The 27,669-nt window shown below is 44.9% G+C and overlaps 1 protein-coding gene across 1 annotated transcript; it reads right to left on the reverse strand.

Moving 5' to 3' along the window:
• Positions 1-978: 978 nt before the first annotated feature.
• EEF1A2 (eukaryotic translation elongation factor 1 alpha 2) lies at positions 979-27,669 on the reverse strand. Its single transcript, XM_032217304.1, has 7 exons — positions 27,421-27,669; positions 16,430-16,609; positions 11,135-11,431; positions 9,307-9,457; positions 6,715-6,971; positions 4,847-5,081; positions 979-1,328 (listed from the first exon to the last, which is right to left on the reverse strand). The coding sequence occupies exons 1-7, from the start codon at positions 27,562-27,564 to the stop codon at positions 1,201-1,203; spliced, it is 1,392 nt and encodes a 463-aa protein (XP_032073195.1). The 5' UTR covers positions 27,565-27,669; the 3' UTR covers positions 979-1,200.

Raw genomic sequence — 27,669 nt, forward strand, 5'->3', positions numbered from 1 at the left:
GATGATGATTGTTGGGTCTTTGGTGCAGTCTAAGCTTGGCTGTTTTTATCCACACATTTCATTACCCAACTAGGTAACATCATCAGTGCTAGAAGGGAATATGGGTAATGATGGAGGAGGAGGAGGAGGAGGAGGAGGAAGAGGAGGACGAGGAAGAGGAGGATTGTGGGGTTCTTGGTGCATTCTAAGCTTGTTTGTTTTCTTGCCCACATTTCATTACCCAACTAGGTAATATCATCAGTGCTAGAAGGGAATATGGGTAATGATGGAGGAGGAGGAGGAGGAGGATTGTGGGGTTCTTGGTGCATTCTAAGCTTGTCTGTTTTCTTGCCCACATTTCATTACCCAACTAGGTAATATCATCAGTGCTAGGAGTAGGTTTTGCTCTCTGCTTATATATACCATATTTTTCAGAGTTTAAGTCGCACCAAAGTTTTGAAGAGGCAAATTAAAAAAAAAGTGTTTGCACTCTACAAACCTCCCAAACATGGCTTGTTTTTCGCAAAAACGGGCCCGTTTTTCCCCCCCAAAAGGGCATGGATAGCCTTTAGGCTTATAGAGTGCTCCTGGGGGCTGGGGGGGGGAATTTCTGCCCTCCCTAGCCCCCGGGAGCACTCTAAAAGCCTCCCATGAGCTCTGCATGGCCATTTTGGTGAAACGGGGCAGGGTTTCGGGAGGCAAAAAAAAATGTTGCATTCAGTGTATAAGACGAACCCAGATTTTCAGCCTCTTTTTTGAGGGAAAAGGGTGCGTCTTATATGCTGAAAAATACAGTAAGTGGCTTGCCCTGTCAGTGTGGATGTGAGTGTTCTTAGTGCTTCCTTTTTTGTTGTTGTTAAGGATGCTTAGGGGTATTGTGTGAATGCAACCCACCCCTCCACCCCGAGAAAGGACTGGCCACAAAAAAGGACTAAACCTCTCTGTCCGCCACGCAGACATTACAGGCATATAAGAGGATGGCAAGAGGACGTCGGGGTGGGATGTTGTACCAGTTTTATTGGTAAAATTGAACACGAAGGCTCACGAACGCTGGGACATGCTTTTCCTTTTAAAGAACTTCCACTGGACCTTAATAGTGAGCATCCAGTCGTTGACGTACAAACTTTTACAAGCGGATGTGTAGACATGCGCCTCGGGGGGAAGATGACAGCATCCGGGTCGGGTCGATGGGTGCTGGGCGAGGCACGGGGTACCCACGATTCATTTGCCAGCCTTCTGGGCTTTCTGTGCGGACTTGGTGACTTTGCCAGCCCCGCCGCTCTTCTTCTCCACGTTCTTGATCACGCCCACCGCCACGGTCTGCCGCATGTCGCGTACGGCGAAGCGACCTGGAAAAAACGGCAGCAGGAGTTAGAACAGCCCCCTCCGTTGTCATCCCCCACTCAAAGCAAGGCTGTGTCATGCCTGGTGTGTGTGCACGTGTGTGGGGGTTTGTGTGTGTGGCGGTGGCCCACCAGTGGAGCTGGCAGCAGATTCGGACAGTGAGGAGGTTGGGGAGGAACCTGGGCTAGTCCTGGAGTCTGGGGAAGGCTCGGACGAGAGCTCTGTGTCGGAGGCAGAGAGGGGGCCAGGGCCATCCGACAGTTATCAGCTGCCTTCAGAGTTGGAGATCAGTGGGGCAGAAGAACAGCTGGAGCCTGTTCCCAGTGTGCGCATGAGCAGAGCTGCTAAGGAACAAGGGCTGACTCGGGAGTAAAGCCACAGGTGGATGGTGAATGGCCCCTCCCAGAGGGAATAAAGAGGAGTGAAAAGGGGAGGGGAGTTTGCAGGAGACCATGAGTTCAATTCATTCGGGTTGAGTTGAGTTTATTTGATTTCTATGCCGCCCAATCCCCAAGGACTCCGGGCGGCTTACAGAATAAAAAGAAATTAAAAAGAAAAAGACTTAAAAACAATAGGACACACGAAGTTAAAAAAGAAAGACAACAAACACCCAATCAGAAAGGCCTGCCGGAAAAGCCAGGTTTTAATGGCTTTGCGAAAGGCCATGAGAGTGGGGAGGGCCCGGATCTCCGGGGGCAGCTCATTCCATATGGCCGGAGCGGCAACAGAGAAGATCTGTTCCTGACTTCTTGCCAAGTAATTGTCTGCTACAGAGTGGAGTTTAGAAGATATCGGCCTGGCCAGCTCTCCAAGCCTGATAAAGGTCTGTAGTTGTGAAATCTCATGAAAGACTGTTGGCCGGGACTTTGCTGGAGAGGAATTCCCTTTAACCTAAATAAAAGAGGTTTCATCGGGATGATCTTGGGAAGCCTAGGTCAGAACACTGTGTGCTTGCGTGTGTGTCTGAAAAGAACGCAGACTGGCCTTGGGACTCAAGAGAGGAAAAGGAGGATCCGTGAAAGGGAGTTTTGCAGAAAAGAGGACACGCAACTTTGAGAAAGCACCAGAAAAGAAACTTCAAACTAACCCAACCTCGGTTTTGCTTATCTAGCAACTTGGGCAGGTCTTCCAAATTCTGTTATAGGCCTCGACCTACGACCACAATTAAGCCCAGAATTTCCATTGCTAAGCGAGACAGTTGCTAAGTTAAGTGGTGCCCCACTTAACTGTATATATATTTGCCGTTGTTTTTAAGGGAATCGCAGCCGTTGTTAAAATGATTCGCACGGTCATTAAGTGAATCCGGCTTCTCCCATTGACTCTGCTTGTTGGAAGACGGATAGGAAAGTCGCAAATGGCGATCACACGACCCCGGGACAATGCAACCGTCATTAAATAACGCCGGTTGCCAAGCAGTCAAATTTCAATCATGTGACCGTGGGGAATGCTGCTGCTTTGGTTGTACGTTTGAGGACTGGCCATTGGTCACTACAGTGCCACTGCAACTTCAAGCAGTCGATAAGTCATAAGTCGAGGACTACCTATAAATAGCAGGAGTTCAAGAGGCAGCCTTGAAGGGAAGGGTGTTTAGGACTTGGGGGCAACACTGTAAATTCCCAATGTTGTAAGGTGGCCGTCAAGCAGTGTTGAGCTCCTGTCCAGGGACTCCCATTTTAATTTTTTTTAAAATAAAAATCCCTCTGAATTTGACCTACCATATTTTTCGGACTATAAGACGCACCGGAGTATAAGACGCACCAAGATTTTGAAGAGGTAAATTTTAAAAATTCGTTTTTTGTGAAAAACACGGCATGCAGAGAGTTTGAGAGGCATGCAAAGTGCTCCTGGGGGCCAGGGAGGTCAAAAATGCAACGTGGGGGGGGGGGAGGTGAAAAACAGGCCCGTTTGGTGTTTTTTTTTCAAAAAAGGGGTGTGCAAAGGATGTGGGAGGCTGTAGAGTGCGCCTGAAGGCTGTGGGAAGGCAAAAAAACGGCCCATTTTTCATGAAAACGGGGCATACAGAGAGTTTGGGAGGCTGCAGATTGCTCCTGGGGGCTCAGGAGGGCAAAGTCAGCCTGTTTTTTGTGAAAAATAGGCCCATTTTTGCCCTCCCATTGCAGGCCTCCCAAACACTCTGCGTGTCCCTTTTTGGGGGGAAGAAAACAACAACGGGATGCACAGGGCAGGGTTTCGAGAGGCCAAAAATGCTGTATTCAGTGTATAAGACGCACCCAGATTTCCATCCTCTTTTTTGGGCGGGGGGAAAGGTGCGTCTTATACTCCAAAAAATACAGTAAATGTCAAATCTCAAAAGATCCTAGCGTTTCGCATCCCCATTATCTCAGAACCTTGCTTGTCCTTACGCTAAACCTCGACCTGGTTCACCCTTCTTGCAAATCTAATCCAATCTCAAGTCCTATCAGGATCTTGAATGCTTTAAGGTCGTTGAAAGGGGCAGATTTAAAATCTGGTCATTTAAATCGGGAGGGTCTGACAAGTACGGTCTAAGGCAGCGGTCACCAACCGGTGGTCCATGGACCACTGATGATCCGCGAGAAAGTTTGGGTGGCCCGCAGAAAATTATTTGCATTTTTTATATTGCACTAAATCAGGGCTCCTCAAATTATGGCCCCTGGGATGGATACGTGCAATGAATGTGTTGATGTAGAGAGTCTCCCCCTTTGGGGTCTTTTTGTGGGGTCGGAGGGGGGCAGAAATTCCGACTTTGGGTCTGCTTCAGCCTCCTGGTGGGGGGCTTTGGGTGAAGGCTGGAGGGAAGTACCCCTGGTGGCAAAGAGCCAGAAGGTCTCGTTCCAGGGGGACTGCATCATGGCCTGGAATCGGCTGACCATCTCAGCCCGCTGAGCCTCCAGGCACCAATACCTGGCCTTGCACTCCCGCAGGTCTTCCCTCTGCTTGGAAAGCCTCTGCTCGTAGTCCTCAGTGAGGTGCTTCTGCTGAGCCTCCTTCTTGGTCAGATCCAATTTGAACTGAGCTGTTTGCCAACTCTTTCTCGTGGTGGCTACTTAGCTCCAACAACTGATTCCTGTTGGGGGCATAAGGAGCCCAGGCGGGCAGGCGAGGAGTGGCTGGGAGGAGAGGGGCGAGTAGCACCTTGATGTGAGTGACATCAAAGATGGCCACGCCCACCCAGTCACATGAGCACATAGCCACGCCCACCCAGCCCACAGTCTGGAGTTCGATCCTGACTGGCTCAAGGTCAACTCAGCCTTCCATCCTTCCGAGGTCAGTAAAATGAGGACCCAGATTGTTGGGGGCAAGAAGCTGACTTTGTAAACTGCTTAGAGAGGGCTGTAAAGCCCTGTGAAGCGGCATATAATTCTAAGTCAGTGTTTCTCAACCTTGGCGACTTTAAGTCCTGTGGACTTCAACTCCCAGAATCCCCCAGCCAGCATAGCTGGCTGGGGAATTCTGGGAGCTGAAGTCCACAAGACTTAAAGTCCCCAAGGTTGAGAAACACTGGCCTAAGTGCTATCGCTATTAAGAGGAGCCAGCATCTCACCTAAGGGTGGATATTGGGAGAAGCTCTCAACACACATAGGTTTGCCAGGGATCATCTCCACAATCGCAGCGTCTCCAGATTTCAACGATTTGGGATTGTCTTCCAGCTTCTTGCCAGAACGTCGGTCGATCTTCTCCTTAAGCTCGGCGAATTTGCAAGCAATGTGGGCGGTGTGGCAGTCAATGACGGGAGAATAGCCAGCGCTGATCTGTCCAGGGTGGTTCAAAATGATCACCTGTTTGCCAAAAAGAAAAAGAAATGACCAAATTAGCCTGGATCATGGTCATGTGATGCTTAAATGACTGTGTTCTCCTGCATTCTTGGATCTATTTATTTTTTTTGTATCCTTCATTTGTGCTGTTGTTCCATTTTGTGGTTTTAATTGTGAATGTGTTGTACGTCATTGTTTCTCAACCTTGGCTACTTTGAGATGATGTTGGATACCCATTTGTCTGAAGTGGTGTAGGGTTTCCTGCCTAAGCAGGGGGCTGGACTAGAAGACCTCCAAGGTCCCTTCCAGCTTCTCCTCTCTTCTCCTAAATATTAGACGTATCAACACTTTGATTCCCAGAATTCCTCAGCCAGCCATGTCTGCAAGGATACGTTTTAGGACGCCTAAACATCTGGGTTGTTTTTTGCTGCGGAAAAAATTACATTCAAAGTTTTCCAAAATATGCTTTTTTCAGGAGGCAACTGGACTTTCTTGTTTTTTCTTTTCTTTTGAAGATGTTTCACTTGTCATCCAAGAAAGCTTCTTCAGTTCTGACTGGGTGATGGGGAATGGAAGGATTTGTATTCCTTGGAGACAGCTGGTCATTTGCATTCTTTTAGAGAGTCACTGAGGCCAGTCGGAGGTTTATCTGTCCCCTCAGGGCCACCGTAGTGACACAGATAAACTTCCAAGTGGCCTCAACGACCCTCTAAAACAGTGTTTCTCAACCTGGGCAACTTTAAGGTGGGTGGACTTCAACTCCCAGAATTCCCCAGCCAGCAAAACCAAGTTTAAGATAGGTGGCTCGCGGGGGAATCCTGGGAGTTGAAGTCCATCCATTTTAAACTTGCCCAGGTTGAGAAATTCTACTCTAAAAGGATGCAAATGACCAGTTGTCTGTAAGGAGTATAAATCCTTCCATTCCCCACTATCCAGTCAGAACCGAAGAAGCTTTCTTGGATGAGAAGTGAAACATCTTCAAAAGAAAAAAACAAGAAAGTCCAGTTGCCTCCTGAAAAAAGCATCTTCAGGAAAACTTTGAATGTAATTTTTTTCCAGCAAAAACCACCCAGGGGTTTAGGCGTCCTAAAACGTATCCTTGCAAACAGCCTGTGGCAAACCGTGGCTTTGCTTAATCACCACATCGTTTGCTTCACAACCCTGACGGTTCGCTTTACGACCATCATAAACATGGTTGCAAAACTGGGCCCAGTCATGTGATGACTTGATTTGCAACCACACCAACCTATGACCAAAATTCTGGTCCGCACTGTGGTCGTTAAGTCGAGGACTACTTGTACCAGATTTGACTAAACACGTCGTAAGAGCACGGTCACTATTTGCTCCCTGGCGGGATACAAATATAGCCCCCAAAATTAGTCATGGGAAACTGCCAGCTAGGCTAAGAAGGAGGGATCAAGTGAGAGCCTAGCTTGGAATCCTTGCATAGCTGCAAAGAACGTACGTTTCTTTCCCCCAAGAGCCATGAATCCTTATCTGGGTCATTCCCAGGGGAAGGCAAGAGAGAGATTCTTGTCACATAGGTGCTAGACAATAAAGTTAACTGGCTTTCGCTATCCAGAAATGACTCTGGTTGTTGCTCCCGACAGCTAGGATCCGATGACGCAGCTCTTCAAAATGGCCGCCCTCTGCTCACCTGAGAAGTGAACTGGGCCGCTTCCTGAGGCGGGTCCGATTTGCTGTCCCCGCAGACGTTGCCCCGGCGGATGTCCTTCACGGACACGTTCTTGACGTTGAAGCCAACGTTGTCTCCTGGCAGAGCTTCGCTCAAGGCCTCGTGGTGCATCTCAACCGACTTCACCTCGGTGGTAATGTTCACGGGGGCAAAAGTGACCACCATGCCAGGCTTGAGAATCCCTGTCTCCACACGGCCCACGGGGACAGTCCCGATACCTGTGAACGGCCACAAAGAAGGTCAGATCAACACAACAGCCACCATGTGGAGTCTCAAATACATAGGAATGTGGAGTCTCAAATACATAGGAAAAAAGTTGATCTTCAATTCCCATCTTCTTTGTTCCATCTGTAGCATTAGCCTGCACATCCGGAAGGACCCCGGTTTTGGTGGCTGTTGTCACAGAATACAAATGTTTTAATTTTTAATTTTTTCATGGGGAAAAACAGCATTTAAATAGCAGTAGTAGACTTATATACCGCTTCATAGGGCTTTCAGCCCTCTCTAAGCGGTTTACAGAGAGTCAGCATATTGCCCCCAACAATCTGGGTCCTCATTTTACCCACCTCGGAAGGATGGAAGGCTGAGTCAACCCTGAGCCGGTGGGATTTGAACCGCTGAACTGCTGATCTAGCAGTAGCCTGCAGTGCTGCATTTAACCACTGCGCCACCTTGGCTCTAAATGATGTGATTAGAAGTCTATGGAGATTCTCAGTCACCCAGGTTGCCCCAAAGATGCTTTTTCAAGAGGCCACTGGACTTTCTGATTTTTCTTTGAAGATGTTTCGCTTGCATTCCAAGAAGCTTCTTCAGCTTCTTGGAACAATGTGATTAGAAGTTAAGACTTATTTTACAAGCAGCAAATTCTGTTGTAGATTCTAATAAAGTGCTGTACAAATGTACATAAAGAAATCGCTTTATTTTATAAAGTAGCAATAGCAATAGCAGTTAGACTTATATACCGCTTCATAGGGCTTTCAGCCCTCTCTAAGCGGTTTTACAGAGTCAGCATATTGCCCCCAACAACAATCCAGGTCCTCATTTTACCCACCTCGGAAGGATGGAAGGCTGAGTCAACCCTGAGCTGGTGAGATTTGAACAGCCGAACTGCAGAAATGCAGTCAGCTGTAGTAGCCTGCAGTGCTGCATTTAACCACTGCGTCACCTCGGCTCTATGAACTCTATGAAAGTTCCTTCATACAATTGGCACATTAAAGACAAAGGGCTAAATAATTTGCTTGTAATGAAGGAGAAATGTAGAAGTGAGAAAAATTGTTTGAGAAATCAGAATCCATATTTTCTAGAATCCATATTTTCTAGAATCCATATTTTCTAGAATCCATATTTTCTAGATAGAACAGAATAGAATAGATAGGTAGATAGATGATAGATGGATTATAGACAGACAGAGACAGACAGTTATAGATATCTCAAATGTATTTGCTGCCCATCTCGTGATTCAGGGGGATATATTTAACATTCTCCTCTATTAATCACTAATATTGTTTATTCTAATCACAAGTCTCTATATTGTTCCTTTCTTTACTGTACTTTTACTTGAGATCCATGACACTTATTTAAAGCATTTAAATAACAACAAGTTCGTAAGTTGTTTTTTGACGTTTCCATACATACTAGTTAGCTCATTCATGAATTACAGGAAGTCCTTGACTTTTCACCATAACTGACTCTGGAATTAGGCCAAAGGCCTTGTTGTTAAGTGGGTCACCACATGATGGTACCTGTTTTATGGGCTTTTCTGTGGCAGTCTTTAAGTCAATAGTCCACAATGGGTGTATTTTAGCAAAAATTAAAAGTAAATGCTAAACGACGGACCGGTCGTAAGTCAAGGACTATTTGTGATGCCTTTTCTCTGCATCTGAATAACAATAGAATAGTTATTTCTATTCTTCAAAGTTTGCAAGAAGAGTACAAAACTCCTTTTATCTTGATTTTATACACTTGCTTCTTGCAAAAAGGAATTATTTGAGGCTCGGGAAGTACACAAAATGTTGCTTCCAAATTCACGGAGGGAGAAGCCAGCAACAATCCCAGGTGAAGTAAAAAAAAAAAAAACCTAGAAAAAAAACAAGCAGTTCTGCCCAATCTCACGTGTCAATTTTTTTAAAAAATAAAATAAAATAAAATGGAGATACAATGGAATGACTGAAATCTCCATAGATGCCCATGTTCTTTTTTATAATGTCTAGTCGAAACAAATTTATTTATTTATTTATTTATTTGTCTTGTATGCCGCCCACTCCCGGAGGACTCCGGGCGGCTCACAAAAGACAAGGGAAAGGGGGAAAACGAGACAAAGACAACATATTAAAAACAAAACCAACATTCACAAAGCTTTGCAATGTCATAATTCCATTTTTCTTTTGAGTGAGTGTTTAATGTTGGAGAGTCTGTGAATAATAATATTTGGAGTCCTGCTTGCTGGCCTGCAGAAGTGCGTTGCTAACTTTTGCAATAAGGTGCAGCCTGCAGAAACTTAAAATGTCAGGGTTAGGACCAACCAAAGATGGGCTTTCCCCCAGAAGATGTTACCTCCGATTTTGTAGACGTCTTGAAGAGGCAAGCGTAGAGGTTTGTCTGTAGGGCGAGTCGGGGGCAGGATTGTATCCAGAGCCTCCAGGAGGGAGACCCCGCTGGCGTTGCCTTCTTTGCGCTCCACTTTCCATCCTTTGAACCAAGGCATCTAAGCGACAAAATGGCCAAGAGGGTGATTTTGAGAGGGGCCCACCACTGTACAATCCAAATTTCCCATGCAGGAACACAGACTCATCCCCCCCAAAGAGGGAAGCCATTGCTTTCTTTTTATTAATACGTAGGTAACTGATATTGAAATTTCTAAACAAGGGATACAAATCAGCACAATGTAATATAAAGTAGGGAAAAGCAGCAACATGATCGCAAGCGAGTGTAGGGTTTGCTCGTTTATATACAGTGGATTGACCTGCAAGTGTTGGTGGGGTGCGGGTTTTCTCCTTGATTAGAGTATTATTTTCTGCTTGATTGTTTGTCTGGCATTAATCCCTGCTTATCTGGGTGATTGGTGATGGTGGAGATATATTCATTTGTTTTCTTCTTAGCGTTTTTAATGTCTCTTTTGAATGGAGGGTAAATGTGGCTTATGTCTACAAGTGTCTTGATGGCTGACTTGGCTGAATGCCAAGCTGCCAGGAATTCCTGTAGGATAAGGACACGCAGATCCTGGGGGCGGAGTCAAGAGAGGAATTAGCCTGGAGTGATTATGTTGCCACAAAGGGCAACGTGAATTCCCTGTTGAATCCCCTTGCTCCAATGCTGCTTAAACTGGTGCAAATCATTTTTTTTTAAATGAGGGCTTTTCCCTCATATACTGAAGGAATCTCTCTTTTTCAAGCCCCTTTCTGGTAGCTTTTAAGAGAATCATAAACACTTGTTTAAAGCCATTTATTTTGGTCATTTATTAGACTTTTTAAAACTCACCTTTATTAATTTATAAGTAACTCAAAGAAGTATTACATATCTGAAAATCATTTCTCCTATTTTCCCCACAACTTTGGGAGATGGGTTGGAGTTGGGCAGAGAGAGAGAGGGACTAGCCCAGGGGTGGATTCCTACCAGCGTTGGTACTAGTTCACTTCGCGCACCCCCTCGAACCAGTGCGAACCGTAGAAACCCATTTCTGGATTGGCACAAAATCACCCACAGCAGGATATCTTACCTAAATTGGAACTGTAACTCACCATCTCCTGATGACTGGCCCAAAGTCACCCAACCGGCTTTCATGCCTAAGGTGGGACTAGAACTCACTGTCTCCTGGAGATTGGCCAAAAGTCATCCACCCAGCTTTCATGCCTAAAGCCAAACTAAAACTCACAGTACCTGGTTTCTAGGCCAGCACCTTAGCCACTGTATTAAACTGGCTCTCTTTTTCATCAAGTGGGGTGGTGAAGAATACTTGCACTCATAAGTCTCTAGAATTATTGAGCTACCTGAAGTGCAAATGTATTTTCCCATTCAAAGAAAAGGCTTGAGAGACAATCGACCAATGGGACAGAAGTTGCCTTCAGAAGTTGTGGGATCTTCATCATTGGAGGCTTTTAAGAAGAGACTGGAATGCCATCTGTCAGAAATGGTGTAGGGTCTCCTGCTTGGGGGTGGGGGGTGGGTTGGACTAGATGATCTACAAGGTCCCTTCCAAATCTGTTACTCAGAGACTGAGCAGGATTTGGGGTCTTTCTGAAAAGCAAAGACTGCAATCTTTCTAAGGCCACCTTTAATTTTTAAAAACTCTTTACGGGTAACCATTCAGATGTAGCCAAGCCCCGAAGCAAACTCGAAACGGGAGCTCCCTCCCGGAATTGCCCACCCCGCTAAAAAAACTTACATTGGGAGATGGTTCCAGCATGTTATCGCCGTGCCAGCCAGAGATGGGAACGAAGGGGACGGTGGCCGGGTTATAGCCGATCTTCTTGATGTAGGCGCTGACTTCCTTGACGATCTCATCGTACCGCTTCTCGCTGTAGGGCGGCTCCGTGGAGTCCATCTTGTTGATGCCGACGATGAGCTGCTTGACGCCCAACGTGTAGGCCAGCAAGGCGTGTTCGCGGGTCTGCCCGTTTTTGGAGATGCCCGCCTCGAATTCCCCTACGCCAGCAGCTACGATCAGGACGGCACAGTCGGCCTGCGGGAGGGACATTAAGGGAGGGGTGAAGTCGATTTGCCAGAAGACAATGTTAAATACTCTATACAAGCCGTGTGTGTGTGTGTGTGTGAGTGGTGGGATACAACCTGGTGCCTGCTGGGAGCACCAGGTAGGGATCCAGTATGGTGCTCCGAGGGCCCGCCTGCCCGCCCGCCCGTTGTCCTTACTGGTATTTGAGCCGATCGGGACTTCCGGACACGGAGCATACAACGCCTGCACAATGCTCCACCGAACAGTAAGTACACATGCGCACACTGCATGCGTGCTGTGCATGTGCATTCATGGGCGCCCGGCCCCGTTGCACCGTACCGGTTGTAACGGGATCCGGAACCCACCACTGGTGTGTATGTATGTACACACACATACATTCATCTCTATTGTTTTGTGATGCATTTCCTGCCACTCTAAGATTTACCACTTATCTGGTCCTGTGAGGCACTTTCCATTCCGTCCATCCGTCTGTGTGTGTGTGTGTGTGTGTGTGTGTGTGTGTGTGTGTGTAAACCTACAAAACCTTCTACTACTTTGAATTTTGGCATACCATGTCCTATTTGAACAGGTTTTTTATTCATTTTAAATATTTTAATATCACTGTTAAGGAATATTTGAGAATATTACATTCCTTTCCAGTCCACGAATGGAAATATAATAGGAATAGCACCGATATTTTCCACAGCGACGATAGGAGAAATATAAGGTCGTCCTTGATTTGCGACCACAATTGAGCCTAAAATGTCTGCTGTTAAGCGAGACATTTGTTAATGTCATTTGCTACAGACATTTGAACTGCACCCCATTTTACGACTTTTCTTGCAACAGTTGTTAACTGAAGAACAGCAGTTCTTAAGTTAGTTAAGAGGGTCGTTAAGTGAATCTCGCTTCCACGCTGATTTTGCCGCATGACGCTGCAACCGTCACAGCTACGAGTCCGTTGCCAAGCACCAGAATTTGGATCGCGTGACCATGAAGAGGCGGCAACGGTCATAAGTGCAAGCAACGGTCGTAAGTCACTTTTTTTCAGAGCTGTTATAACTTTGAACGGTCACTAAATGAACTGTTGTTAAGTCGAGGACTGCATGTCAAGTTAATATGGTAGGAGTAACAGCGATACGTTCCACAGCAATGAAAAAAATGTACATATTCTAGATGCCAACATGTTTTCAATGGCCTTCCCCCTCCAAAATAGCGCCGAGCACGGCCATTTTGTGTGCTTTCTCTCAATGGTTCACCCAAGGTGCTTCTCAACCCATCCTAACCTTTCCCTTGTAACTCAATGAATTCTAAAAATAAGGGATTGATACCTAAAACCCCACTTGTCCCCTGGATTCTATGAATAGGAGATGAGCTGTTGGGAGTAACCAGCCTTTGAATTCTTGGGGGAGGGAAGAAATTAAGACATGCTTGAAACGTACCGTATTTTTCAGTGTCTAAGACACACCTCCCCACCCAAACGGTGAAAATCTGGGTGCGTCTTATACACTGAATACAGCATTTTTGGCCTCCCAAAACCCCGCCTCCTTCACATAAATGGACGTGCATAGGCTTTGGGAGGCTTGCACAAGTGCTCCTGTGGGCTGGGGAGGGCAAAAATAAGTGGAAAATGGGCCGGGTTTTTTTGCTCGTTTTTTTACCCCCCAGGAGCACTCTACAAGCCTCCTAAAGGCTGTGCATGGTCTTTTTGGGGGGCAAAAAAACGGACCCGTTTTTTGCTCATTTTTGGCCCCCTTCAGCCCTCAGGAGCACTTTGCAGGCCTCTCAAATTCTCTGCACGCCCCGTTTTTTTTTTTCCACAAAAAATGAAGTGTGCAGAGGGTTTGGGAGGCCTGCAGAGTGCAAATACTTTTTAAATTTACCTCTTCAAAATCTTGGTGCGTCTTATACTCCGGTACGTCTTATAGTCCCAAGAATATGGTATTCGTAAAGATTTCGCCGTCTACAAAGGGCTTCGTGGTTTGCCAAAATATAGAACATCAAGTCTGTAAGCGGTCATATAGATCAGGGGTAGTCAACCTTTTTATACCTACTGCCCACTTTTGTATCTCTGTTAGTAGTAAAACTTTCTAACCACCCACCGGTTCCACAGTAATGGTGATTTATAAAGTAGGGAAGTAACTTTATAAAATTTATAAAGCAGAGTTACAGCAAACCCCCAACGCCCATCATGAAAGCTGGAACGCCCACTAGTGGGCGGTAGGGACCAGGTTGACTACCACTGATATAGATAATACCCAATACAGGTAGTCCTCAACTTACAACAGTTTGTTCAAAGTTACCACGGCACTGAAAAAAGTGACGTATGTTCTTTTAAAAAAAAACAAAAAAAACTTATGACCGGTCACGTGATTAAAATTCAGACATTTGGCAACTGGCATGTATTAATGACGGTTACAGTGGCCTGGGGTCATGTGACCTCCTTTTGCAACCTTCTGACAAGCAAAAGCAATGGGAAGCCAGATTCACTTAACAACATTGTTACTGCCTTAACAACTGCAGGGATTCACTGAAGAACAGTGACAAGAAAGGTTGCAAAATTAGGGGGAGCTCACTTAACAACTCTGTTGCTTAGCAACAGAAAGGTTGGGCTTCATTGTGGTTGTTAAGCCGAGGACTACCTGCATGGAAAATTAAGTCTGCATGTTGTCCTACACCTAACACAACCCAACAGGATGGGGGCCTTGTCTACAAGCGGTGCAGAGCACTCGCAACAACTTGGTTCCAGAAGTTGTGAGTCAGTGGTGGGTTCCGGATCCCGGTGCAACCGGTACGGTGCAATGGGGCCGGGCAATAGCAATAGCAGTTAGACTTATATACCGCTTCATAGGGCTTTCAGCCCTCTCTAAGCGGTTTACAGTGTCAGCATATTGCCCCCAACAACAATCCGGGTCCTCATTTTACCCACCTCGGAAGGATGGAAGGCTGAGTCAACCCTGAGCCGGTGAGATTTGAACAGCCGAACTGCAGAGCTGCAGTCAGCTGAAGTAGCCTGCAGTGCTGCATTTAACCACTGCGCCACCTCGGCTCCATACACCATACACCACATGCACCCTTGCAGCGCACGGACGCGTACTTACTGCCCCTGACACTCCAGCTGCTCGGCGGAGCGTCGTGCAGGCACCATACGAGGAATCCCCGATCGGCTCAAATATCGGTAAGAAGGGCGGGGGGGGGCCTCCGGAGCACCGTACCGGAACGGTACTTGGTGCTTCCAGCAGGCACCGATACGCCTGTACTGGGGCGTACTGGTCATATCCCATCACTGTTGTGAGTGCTCCATCACTGGAGGCTTTAAAATGAGACTGGACAGCCATTTGTCTGAAATGGTATAAGGTCTCCTGCTTGGGGTTGGACTAGAAGATCTCCGAGGTTCCTTCCGGCTGTTATTCTTTTGAGGAGACAAGGGTTGTTGTTAACTAAAACACATGACGAACAGTTGAAGGAACTGGGTGTGTCTAGTTTAATTAAAAGAAGGACTTGGGGTGACATGATAGCAATATTCCAGTATTTGAGAGGCTGCCACAAAGAGGAGGGGGGCAAGCTATTCTCCAAAGCAGCTGAGGGCAGAACAAGAAGCAATGGGTGGAAACTAATCAAGGAAAGAAGCAATCTAGAACTAAGGAGAAATTTCCTGACAGTTAGAACAATGAATCAGTGGAACAGAAGTTGCCTCCAGAAATTGTGAATGCCCCAACACTGGAAGTCTTTTAAGAAGAGACTGGATAGCCATTTGTCTGAAACGGTATAGGGTTTCCTGCCTAGGCAGGGGGTTGGACTAGAAGACCTCCAAGGTCCCTTCCAACTCTGCTATTGCATTTGTATTTAACCTCAGGACAACCAGCAGCTTCTAGAAGGATTCCCTCCATGCTATTCTGAAGCATACAGAAATCTTGAAATTGGACCCCTGCAGGTGAGAAGAAACCTTGCCAGAGATCTTTGCCGCTTGCTCTGACCCTTTGACTATATCCCCAGGATAGGATCCAGCTAAGGGATGGACCTCATTGGCCCTTTAAGGCCCTGCCGGGTTGAAAAAAACATGACTCTGGATAGCTGCCAATCAAGATAATACGGTAGCATTATCAATGAGTAATGAAACTATCGACAAGGAAACAACCAAGCTCGGAGAACACAAAAGAACCACACTATCATCATCATCTTCCTCTTCCTTTCCACAAACCCCACTCACTTCTAGCACAGATAATGTTACTTAATTGGGCAATGAAATGTCTGCAAGAAAACAACTAAGCTCAGAGAGCAGCAAGGACCCCATTATCCTCCCTCTCCCTCCTCCATGCAAATTTCACTCAGTTCTAGTACTGATGACGTTACATAGTTGAAACATCTATGTAACATCTGCAAGAAAACAACCCAGCTCAGAGTGCACCAAGGACTCGATAGTCGTCTTCCTCCTTCTCCTCTCCTCCTCCCTGCCCCACAACCTCACTCCCTTCTAACACTGATGATGTTGCTTAGTTGGGTAATGAGACGCCTGCAAGCTCGGAGAGCACCAAGGACCCCTCGTTACCCGTGGAGGCAGGAGTAAGGTGGTGCTTCCTGAATTGAAGAGCCGAGGTGGCGGAGTGGTTAGGGTGCAGTACTGCAGGCCACTTCAGCTGACTGTTATCTGCAGTTCAGCGGTTCTAATCTCACTGGCTCAAGGTTGACTCAGCCTTCCATCCTTCCGAGGTGGGTGAAATGAGGACCCGGATTGTTGGGGGCGATATGCTGACTCTGTAAACCGCTTAGAGAGGGCTGAAAGCCCTATGAAGCGGTATATAAGTCTAACTGCTATTGCTAATTGATAGTCCAGCATTAGCGCACTCTGATACAGAATGCTGTGGCCCCCTTCCCCAATCCACTGCCCTCCAGCTTCCCAAAAATCCCCAGGGGCTCAGCCAATTGGAGAATGCCAGGTTGGGAAAAGCAGAGTTCAGGAGCCACCTGCTGCTGACTCCCCCCATTACCCCCCATCCGCCTTCTCACCTGTGAAGTCCCCGTGATCATGTTCTTGATGAAATCTCTATGGCCTGGAGCGTCAATGATGGTGATGTAATACTTGGTGGTCTCAAACTTCCAGAGGGAAATGTCAATGGTGATTCCTCGCTCGCGTTCGGCTTTCAATTTGTCCAGCACCCAGGCGTACTTGAAGGAACCCTTTCCCATCTGGCAGGTAGGGAAAAGCAAAGAGAAAAGAGAACAACAGGTTGGGTACCGCTAGAAGATGAAGATGAAAATTCCCAGCCAAGAAAGTTGCATCTGGTCCCTAAAACCATGAATTCTGCTGCTGGGTCTCTCAAAAGTAAGACGTTCCCCGTAAAGTGAAAAATCTTGAATAAACAGGTAGTCCTTGACTTATAACCATTCATTTGAGTGACAATGGCACTGAAAAGAGCCGGACAAGCAATGGATGGAAACTAATCGAGGAGAGAAGCAACTTAGAACTGAAGAGAAACTTTCTGACAGTGAGAACAATTAATCAATGGAACAACTTGCCTCCAGAAGTTGCCCCAACACTGGAAGTTTTTAAGAGGATGTTGGATATCCATTTGTCTGAAATGGTATAACGTCTCCTGCCTGAGCAGGGGGTTGGACTAGAAGACCTCCAAGGTCCCTTCCAACTATATTATTCTATTCTAAACGAGAGGGACCTATGGCCACTTTTCACACTTACAACCACTGTAGCCATTTCAGGGTCATGTGATTGAAATTCATATGGCAACTTACATGTATTTTTGACGGGTAAAGATAGCATCCCAGGCAGTGGTGAAATCTACATTTTTTTGCCACCAGTTCTGTGGGCGTGGCTTGGTGGGGGTCATGTGACTGGGTGGGTGTGGCCAGCCTTTTTTCACTTTTTAAAGCATTTTTTTCCTGCTGGTTTGGGCGAATAGCCAGGAAGAAAATGCTTTAAAAATGGGACGGGGGGGGGGGGGAAGCTTCCCACGATTGTACAGCTCATAGCCGAGCCGCGCAATTCTCAGAAGCTTCATTTTTTTTTTTACTACCGGTTCAGAGAACCAGGGAGAATCGTCCCTACCAGTTTGGCCAAACCAGACCAAACCGGGAGGATTTCACCCCTGGTTCATTTGTAAAAATCACCTGACTTACATTCGGATGCTTGACAACCGACTCACATTTATGACGGTTGCGAAAGATATTCGTGTTTGTATTTTTATAGTTATAATGTACACTGAAGATGGCATTTCATTTCACTGAGGTACAATGACAGTAAAGTAAATTAAAAATTACAGTGTCCCGGAGTCACGGGACAACATTCTGACAAGCGAAGTCCATGGGGAAATCCCGTGCTACTCATTTAAGAACTGCAGTGATTCACTCAATGAATGTTGGTGAGACAAGTCGTAAAGTGGAGCGAACTCACTTATCAAATGTCTCACTAAACAACATCAATTTTGGGCTCAGTTCATGGTTGTGAGTTGAGGACTACCTGCTTATAACCATTCATTTAGTAACGATGGCACGGAAAAGGGCAAGACAAAAAGCAATGAATGGAAACTAATCAAGGGGAGAAGCAACCTGGAACTAAAGGAGAAATTTCCTGACAGTTAGAACATTTCAGCCGTGGAAAAACTTCCAGAAGTTGTGAATGCTCCAACACTGGAAGTTTTTTTAAGAAGAGATTGGACAACCATTTGTCTGAAGTGGTATAGGTTTTTCTGCCTGAGCAAGGGGTTGGACTAGAAGACCTCCAAGGTCCCTTCCAACTCTGTTGTTCCGTTTTTTTAAAGAATGAGTCTTACGGCCATTTTTCACACTTACAACCATTGTGGTCTCCACGGCGTCATGTGATCGGAATTCCTACGGCAACTTACATGTATTTATGACGGATGTAGCATCCCAAGGTCACGTGACTGCCACTTTGTGACTTTTCTAGCCAGCATCCAAGAAGTAAAATTAATGGGAGAAGCCAAATTCACTTAACATCTGGAGCGATTAGCTTAACAACAGGTCCCAATTGTGGTCCTGAGTTGAGAATTGTTTGTAATCATCACAGCCGCAAGAAGATTCATTCTCTCCACAACAAAACGCAGAGATATATGCGGAAATGATTCCTTATGTGAAAAGGGCTGAAATTTTTTTTTTTAAAGTCCCAAATATCCAGATAATCTTTGGAAGCAGGTTAGACTAATATCTCCTGAATTCACAGGTGTATAAGGTGTGTGTGTGTGTGTGTGTGCAGGACAAGGGGTGGCAAAATCAGACTGGCAAGATCGTGTTAGGGATAGTGCTCGACCTACGACCAGAATTGAGCCCCAAATTTCTGCTGCTGAGTGAAACATTTGTTAAGTGAACTTTGCCCCATTTTATGACCTTTCTTGCCACAATTGTTAAATGAATCACTGCAATTATTAAGTTAATAACCTGGCTGGTAAGTGAATCTGGCTTTCCGACCCCTTGTCAGAAGGTTGCAAAAGGTGATTGACATGACCCCAAGACAATACAACCGTCATAAACGTGAGTCAGCTGCCAAGCGTCCGAATTTTGATCAGGTGGCCCTGGGGAGGCTGCAATGGTGGTAAGTGTGAAAAAATGGTCATTGGTCACTTTTTCCAGGGACGTTGTAACTTTGAACGGTCTCTAACAGAACTTTTAAAAGTCAAGGACTACCTGTGTTAAAATCGATCTCAATGGAAACAGATTTAGCCTTCCTGCGCAGTTGATTTCCTAGTGGGGTCTCCCAGAGGAGCTGACACCAATAGCTAGAGTTCACACAACATGCTTCACCCAGTCAGGTGCAAACCCCGCATGATGCATTGCCATGGTACGGTAAGTCAACTGGGTTTTCATCCTGTTTAGTTTGTACCTATTTTTGCCTGCTTTGTCTAGAATAGAATAGAATAGAATAGAGTAGAGTAGAGTAGAGTAGAGTAGAGTAGAGTAAATAGAATATAGAGTAGAGTAGAGTAGAGTAGAATAGAGTAGAGTACAATAGAATAGAGTAGAGTAGAGAAGAATAGAATAAATAGAGTAGAGTAGAGTAAATAGAATAGACAAGAGTAGAGTAGAGTAGAGTAGAGTAGAGTAGAGTAGAGTAAATAGAATATAGAGTAGAGTAGAATAGAATAAATAGACTAGAGTACAATAGAATAGAGAAGAATAGAATAGAGTAGAGTAAATAGAATAGAGAAGAGTAGAGTAGAGTAGACTAGAGCAGAGCAGAGCAGAGCAGAGTAGAATTGAATGCAATGCAATGCAATACAATACAATACAATAGCAGAGTTGGAAGGGACCTTGGAGGTCTTCTAGTCCAACCTCCTGCCTAGGCAGGAAACCCTACACCACTTCAGACAAATGGCTATCCAACATCTTCTTAAAAACTTCCAGTGTTGGAGCATTCACAACTTCTGGAGGCAACTTCTATTCCACCAATTAATTGTTCTCACTGTCAGGAAATTTCTCCTCAGTTCTAAGTTGCTTTTAGTATAGGCCCGTGATGGAGCCTGTGGCACGCAGAGCCTTTTCTGCGGGCGCGCCAGCTGTCACCCCAGGCCAGCTCCATCGTGTATGTGCACGAGCCTCCCATCAGCCAGCTGGTCTTTGGGTCTCTACCATGCATGCGGGGGGGGAGGCGCAATCAGGGGATGCGCGCATGCATGCAGGAAGGGGGGTGCATGTGCGGGAGATGCTCAAATAGCATTTTGGGGGTTTGTCCGTGCGTGCCCCACGATACCCTATTTGGGGCCTTAGAAGACCTCCTGTACCAACCTAGAAGCCAAAATGGGGCAGGGGGGGGGGGCACATGCATGCATTGCATTTTGGGGTTGCACATGGACGCACGCTTTAGGCCCTTGTCACCAAAAGGGTTAGCCATCACTGGTAAAGGCAATCCTCGACTTATGGCCACAACCAAGACCAAAGTTTCCATGGCTAAGCGAGACAGTGGTAAGCAAGGTCGTAGAACAGGGGAAAGCTCACTTAACAATTGTCTTGCTTAACAATGGAAATGCAGAGCTCCATTGCAGCCGTAAGTCGAGGACCATCTGTATCACAGAAGATTGTTGGAGGGAATATGGACTTTTGTAGTCAAGATAGGAGAGAAATTGCAAATTCTGGCTCAAAATAAAGCCAGCTGCACGATCCTCTGAAAGACGTCGGTGTTATGATACCAAGTCATTTTTGCCATGAACCAATGATCTATTATTAGGGGAAACGCCCAATTTTGGTCCTTTCCCATCATTATGCCACATCTACTATTTTTTATCCAGTTTATTCTGCTTTTTCTAGGTGTGACAAGAGAAAATTCTGCAGCACGCTGTGTCACGGCCAGCTTTCTGGCTTTACTGAGATAATCCATTATCTGCGGCCATATGGACTAGAAACTTGTAGATTTTTTTTTTAAACGGACCACTGGGCTCATCGAAGCATATGCCGATGGCAGTATTTGGAGAAGGTAATTTCAGAAATCACCAACCAGCTTATCCCCTGAGAAAAATCAATCCTGGGAGGGGGAGGGGGAGAAGGCCAAGGGCTTGGAACAGTTTTCTATAAATCTCTTACGATAAACGGGATCAAAAGATTTAGAGGGGGTTCTTGACTTGCAACCACAATAGAGTTCAAAATTTCCAAGGCTGAGCAAGAACAGCTGCTTAAGTGAGCTTTGTCTCATTTTATGACCTTTTTCGTGCACCGGTTGTCAAGCAAATCACTACAGTTGTTAAGGGAACCGCACGGTCGTTAAGTGAACCCAGCTTCCCGCGTTGATTTTGCTTAGTCGGGAGCCGTTTGGGAATGTTACAAAAGCTGATCACGTGACCCCGGACACTGTGACTGTCATAAATATAAGTCAGTTGCCAAGTGTCTAATTTTTATCACATGACCACGGGGATGCTGCGAAGGTTATAAAACGGCCACAAGTCACCTTTTTTCCAATGCTGTCGTAACTTCAAATGGCCACTAAATGAAAGGTTGTAAATTGAGGCCTGTGCTGTACAGTCACTGAACAAGGCCAGAGTATCTTAACTTTTTTTTTTAACATGCCTACATAATCATTATGAGCAGCCTTCTCGGTGGCTGCTCCGACCCTCTGGAACGAACTCCCCGTGGAGATTCGGACCCTCACCACCCTCCAGTCCTTCCGTGCCGCCCTAAAGATCTGGCTGTCCTGGCTGGCCTGGGGTTAAGACTCTAACCCCACTCGAATTTGTGTGGCTGTTGTGTTTTTTAATATGTTGTATTGTCTGTATGTTGGAAATTGTTTGTCCTTCCCCCCCCCCCCTTTTTTTTGAACTGTGAGCCGCCCTGAGTCCCCCCAGGGAAAAGGGCGGCATACAAATAAAGGGAAAATGAAAATGAAAATGAACACTGCTGAAAATAATTCTCTAATTCCAGAAGATCAATTTGTATACGCGGCATCCATAACAGAGGGGGAGGAATAAATTATTTTGATGCAGTTTTCATCTAAGGAAACCCCGCCCAGAGAAATAAAAAGATAAATTTCCACCTCAGGGTCAATCAGATTATTTCAGAGGCCCTGCTGCCGAACTCGGCTAAATTGCACGAGATTTTGTTGTTGTTGTTGTTGTTTTTTTAAAAAAATCCCAAACAATAAACTGAAAATTGAGCCTGCTAGATTTTGCTGTATCACGACAAGCCTCTTTGATAGAAGCTTTTCAATTGGCTATGCCCAGGGATGGGGGGAAGATGGGAGGCTGTATTTTCTAGCTTCGTACAGTGCCAGCTCTGTTCGACAAATTGGAAGGGGGAAAAAAAATCTTCATTTTACTGCACAAGAACAAGAGGCATATGATTAAGCCTTTTCAAAGCCAGAGAGAGAGAGAGAGAGAAAGAGGACATTTAAACTATCACTCCATCTGTTTTTTAAAACCATGCATCGTATTTCATTGCACATGTCTTTCCCTTTTTCTTTCTTTCCTTCCTTCCTTTCTTTTTCCTTCCTTCTCTGTTTCCCTTCCTTTTTCCCCCCAGCTCTTCCTTTGATAAGTCTTATGATTAAAGCCGGCCTCCATTTCCTATACATGCAATCAAGTGAAAAAGAATCCACAGCCTTGCATCAGAAAATGGAGGCACAAAGCATAGTCACTTGGCTATTAATAGCCGGCTTGCAGCTCCCGGTGGCAATGCCAGGGAAGGTGGCAAACCGAGGCCTGCTTGGCTTAAAGGCACAGATCATGAGAGGCGCAGATGGCAAGGCAGGGGTAGATTGTTGGGCTAAGCAAAATAGAAGAATAAATACGGTCTAACCCCTTCCAAAGGACAGATTTCAAAATAAGATCTAACCTCTTCAAGAACATTTTGTTTTAATAGTTATCCTGGTTAAAAACCAGTGATTCTCAACCTTGGCACAACTTTACGATATGTGGATTTCAACTCCGAGAATTCCTCAGTCAGCAATGTTAACTGAATAAGGCTACATAATCTTAGCATCAATTTGCCTTCTAAACATGCTATATACATAATCAAGGACATTATTAATATACACAGTCTTGGAAATAATTTTTAATTCCATCAAATCTATACAGTATGCAAATTAATTTCAGTTGTTCAGTTCACCATGCTGACTGGGGAATTCTGGGAGTTCAAGTCCACACTGGTTGGGGAATTCTGGGAACTGATGTCCAAACTTTTTAAAGCGGCCAAAGTTGAGAAACATTGGAGTGCAGTTTTGTGACATCAATCAATCAATCAATCAATAAACTTGGATAGAAAATTGTTAGTGAATGAGTTTCTATTTTCTTAAGAACTAAATGAAATATCCTGAAAATTGCTCCTCTGTTAAAAAACAAACAAACAAACAGGATAAGAATCCCCTCTCTTGGCTTGCTCCTGCCTTAATAAGCCAACATTGTAAGCCATTCAGATATAATACTAGTGACATAATACTTCCTGGTTTCTATGCGTGTATCCAACTTGGCAACTGTAGGATATGTGGACTTCAACTCCCAGAATCCACTTCCCACACACAGGTTGAGGAATCCTGGGAGTTGAAGTCCATACTGCATTAGCAGCAATATATCAAACAAATATAATCTAGTTCACTGGTTCTAAATAGGGCAGAATTATGGTAATTTAGCTTATCTTTGTGACCATATTAAGCCTGGACAATACAGAATATCTGTAAATTGGGGGCATCATTACTGATTTCTAATTTATAGCAGAATATAAACTGACTTTGCAACATGGGAAAAATAATCCCCCTGTTCTACCAGGATATGGTTTTAACTATAAGCAGACTTAGATCCAAAGTAAAAATCAGTGTAAAACAACAGCAATTCGCCAAGAAAACAAGCCAACCAACCAAACTGGGAAAATCAATTTGTTTTCCTGGCATTCGGTATGTTTTCATTTTTAAAGCAAAGGTGCAGATCTTTGCTTTAAATTTTTCAGAGCACGAAAAGCTATTTCCAATTGAGAAGCAACCCAAATATTAACTATTGATCCTCGGGAGGGTTTAGCGGGATTGCCCTCCATTGGTTCTTCTCTAAAAAGCCGAAATTGTGCAACTGCGTTTTAATAAACAAACATTATGAAATGGCGGCTTATTTTGCCAAAACAGCTCTTCCCCGGCGTCTTGCTAGCAATTATGCAAAAGCAAGACAAAGAAATAAAAGGTTTGTGTCACACACCTTTCCGGTGTTATGCGCCATCTCTTGGCGGCTCTACGTCAAACATGAACGATGTACAAACTGGGCCCCAATAAAGGACAAATTTAGGTTCTTTTTTTAAAAAAAATATGTGAATAGCGGCTGGACTATTTTGCATAATTTATTCAGCTTTTAGCAAAGAAGAACAAGTACTTTTGCAGTGGCGCTGAGAACTTGCTTCCTGGGCACTAAAATTATCTTTTAATTTGCTATTCTGGTCTCTTGCGATGTCACTGCATATGGCTGCCACCCACGGGTTGTTTTTCCCCAGGCGCTGCTCTGTAAACCTTAAGGACTAGAAACTTGCAAAGTGCTGAGAAGAGAAAGCCCAGCCTGCAGAATTTCAGATTGGTGAAAGATGATTCGCAACACTGCAAAATTCGTGTCATCTGCCAGGGAACTCAAAATATTGGCGTAGGGGATTATTTATTATCATTTTATTAAAAGCTTTACAAAAGCAGGATACACATTTATTTCAGGGGACTGCGTAAGATGAAAGTAATCAGGGAGAAATGAGGGAATCAAGCTTAAATATGTGCCTCTTCTAAAATTAAAAATAAACTCTACTCTCTTCCGGCTAAGGTGATGTAGGAGTTTTCTCACTACCCTGAATTTAAGCTTCATAAAAAGCAGAGAAAAGATTACACGCACCAGGAAGTCTAATACTGAAGTTGCAAATACTACCTTAAACCTTTAGAAGAGAATATTTGTAGCTCATAATTGTCTGTGGGTCCTTGGTGTTCTCTGAGCGGTTGTTTTCTTGGAGACGTTTCATTACCCAACTAAGTTACATCATCAAGGTGATTATGTTGGATAACTGATGATGCAACCTAGATGAAAGATTTGCAAGCAAATAACCAAGCATCAAGAACTTCACACTTAAGCGTTTGGTTTGGGTTTTAGCCTAGCGCGTTGCTTTCTCAGCTCAACCCACCTCACAGGGTTGTTGTGGGGAAAGGAGGTAGAGGAAGGCGGTGTGTAGGTAATGTTCACCCCCTTGAGTTATTTGTAAAAATAATAAAAGTGGGATACAAATACATAAATAAAGTCAATGCAAGATATCTTGTGGATTCCCTGGTGTTCTCTGAGCTTGGCTGTTTTCCTGCAGATGTTTCATTACCAAACTAGGTAACATCATCAGTGCCAGCAGCACTTAACATCTACTTTGGCAGTGAAACATCTGCAAGAAAGCAACGCAGCTTAGAGAGCACCAAGGAACCCAGTTTAAATCCGAGATACACAAATTCCCTTCTATGCAGATGTCTTGGCTTATAAACCAGGATTGGTGGCTAAGTGTGGCTCAGAGGAAGACATCGATGACTAGAAGATGGATCATCTACAGTTGGAAAGTGCAAGGAGGCCATTCACATGAAACCTTTAGTTTAGTTTTGGCTTGGCATGTTAAGAGAATACTTGGTTTGTAGACCACAGCTCATGGTTGAGTGATTGGGGTTTTAGTCAATGGTGACTTAGTCAAACCACGGTTTAGGATATTGTGTGAACTCAGCTGATGATATAGAACAGGGGGCCCCAAACCTGGCAACTTTAAGAGCTATGCTGGCTGGAGAATTCTGGGAGTTGTAGTTCACAGGTCTTAAAGTTGCCAAGTTTGAAGATCTCTGATAGAGAAGATGGAATCTGGGTCAACTATAACGAAACGCATTTCCAAGGGAACATATTTACAAATACGTACATAGGTTTCTATATATTTCTAAGGATAACAAAAAATATTTAGGGAGTTAGCTAAAATATTTATTTTATTTAAATAAATAAATAAATAAATAAAGGAACGTCTGTCATCACCTCCAAGGCACCTGAGGGTAGAACAAGAAACAATGGGTGGAAACTAATCAAGGAGGGAAGCAACTTAGAACCGAGGAGGAATTTCCTGACAGTTAGAACAATTAATCAGTGGAACAGAAATTGCCTCCAGAAGTTGTGAATGCCCCAACACTGGAAGTCTTTAAGAAGATGTTGGATAGCCATTTGTCTTAAACGGTATAAGGTTTCCTGCCTAGGCAGGGGGTTGGACTAGAAGACCTCAAAGGTCCCTTCCAACTCTGCTATTGTATTATTATTGTATTATCTTTTGTTGGTCCATGTTGTCTTACTACCTGTAGTAGTTTTCCTGAACAGCTAATTAGAGAAATTAGCTAGATGTAGTAGCATCAACATCACCTTTAACGGAGGACTGTTCTGAATCCCGCCTTCCATGAATGAGCTTGCTTAATTTAAATTTGGAAAAAAAAAAACACATATATGGCTCAATTCAAATTAAGCCACAACACCGAATTGTCCTTGGCTGATCTTGGGTTCTAAACAGAAGTGATGACCCAGTTAGTCCTTGGAAAAGAGGCTCCAGAAATCCCAGAGCTGAAAAGTAGTTTACAAAGTCGAGTAAAAATTGGCCAACTCCTTCAACATCTAGGAAACTGTGCTAGGAGTTGAGTTTCTCTCTAGGATGGCTTATCTTTCCTTTATTTATAGTATCTGATGTGGCTACTACAGATTGCAGTGGGCAGCTGTGAAGCCACCTGCTGTGAAAAAAAACCTCCTACCTCCTCTTTTTTTTTCTTTTTTGCTTAGATCCAGGGATGTTTTCTGCACCCAAAATGAATTATTCATGTTTTCAATCCGGGGAGTCAGTAGGGAAAATTGCACTCCTCATAGTTACCATCCTAATAGGAGGAGGTGGTTCATTTTAGCCCTATCCAACACAGAGAATATTTGTACACAAGGGAACAACTTAGAACCAGCAACACAAATATTATCGGGATAAAAAGAGTGGGAGCCACAACGGGGTAATGAATGAAATTGCTCTGCCAGGAACTACAGTGGAATTTTTTTTTAGAGTGCCAAGTCTTTTTTTCTATGCTAGTTGGCTTCTCCCAAATATGAAGGAAGGAAGGAAGGAAGGAAGGAAGGAAGGAAGGGAGGAAGGAAGGGAGGGAGGGAATGGGAAGGGAGGGATTGGGAAGAAGGAAGGGAGGGAGAGAGGGAGGGAAGGAAGGAGGAATGAATTGGGAAGAAGAAATTGGAAAGAAAGATGGGAAGAAGGAAGAAAGGAGAGGGAAAGATGGAGAGAAGGGAGAAGGGAAAAAGGAAGGAGGGGAAAAGGAAGGAAGGAGTGGGGGAAGGATTGGGAAGAAAAAAGAAGAAGGGAATAAAGGAAGGATATGGGGAAGGAAGGAAGGACTGGGAAGAAGGAAGGAGGTGGAAAAAAGGATGGAAAGAAGGAAGAAAGGAGGGAGGGGAGAAGGAAGGAGAGACAGGATAAGGGAGGGAGGGAGGGAGGGCCAGCCTATGTGAAGGTCAGAAGGATAAAGACCCAGAGAAGCCCCCTCCTCTTACCTCTGCGGCTTCCTTCTCGAATTTCTCGATGGTCCGCTTGTCGATGCCCCCGCATTTGTAGATGAGATGGCCGGTGGTGGTGGACTTGCCAGAGTCTACATGTCCAATGACCACAATATTGATGTGGGTCTTTTCCTTCCCCATATTTCCTCCTTTGGCAGAGGCCTGGGCTTACAGGGGGCGGGCAGGGGAGGAGGGGGCTGATTTGAGCTAAAAAGGGTGGAAAAAGACGAAGCAGCGGCTGCGAGG

The sequence above is a fragment of the Thamnophis elegans genome, chromosome 5, assembly GCF_009769535.1.
Source record: "Thamnophis elegans isolate rThaEle1 chromosome 5, rThaEle1.pri, whole genome shotgun sequence".
NCBI lineage: Eukaryota > Metazoa > Chordata > Lepidosauria > Squamata > Colubridae > Thamnophis > Thamnophis elegans.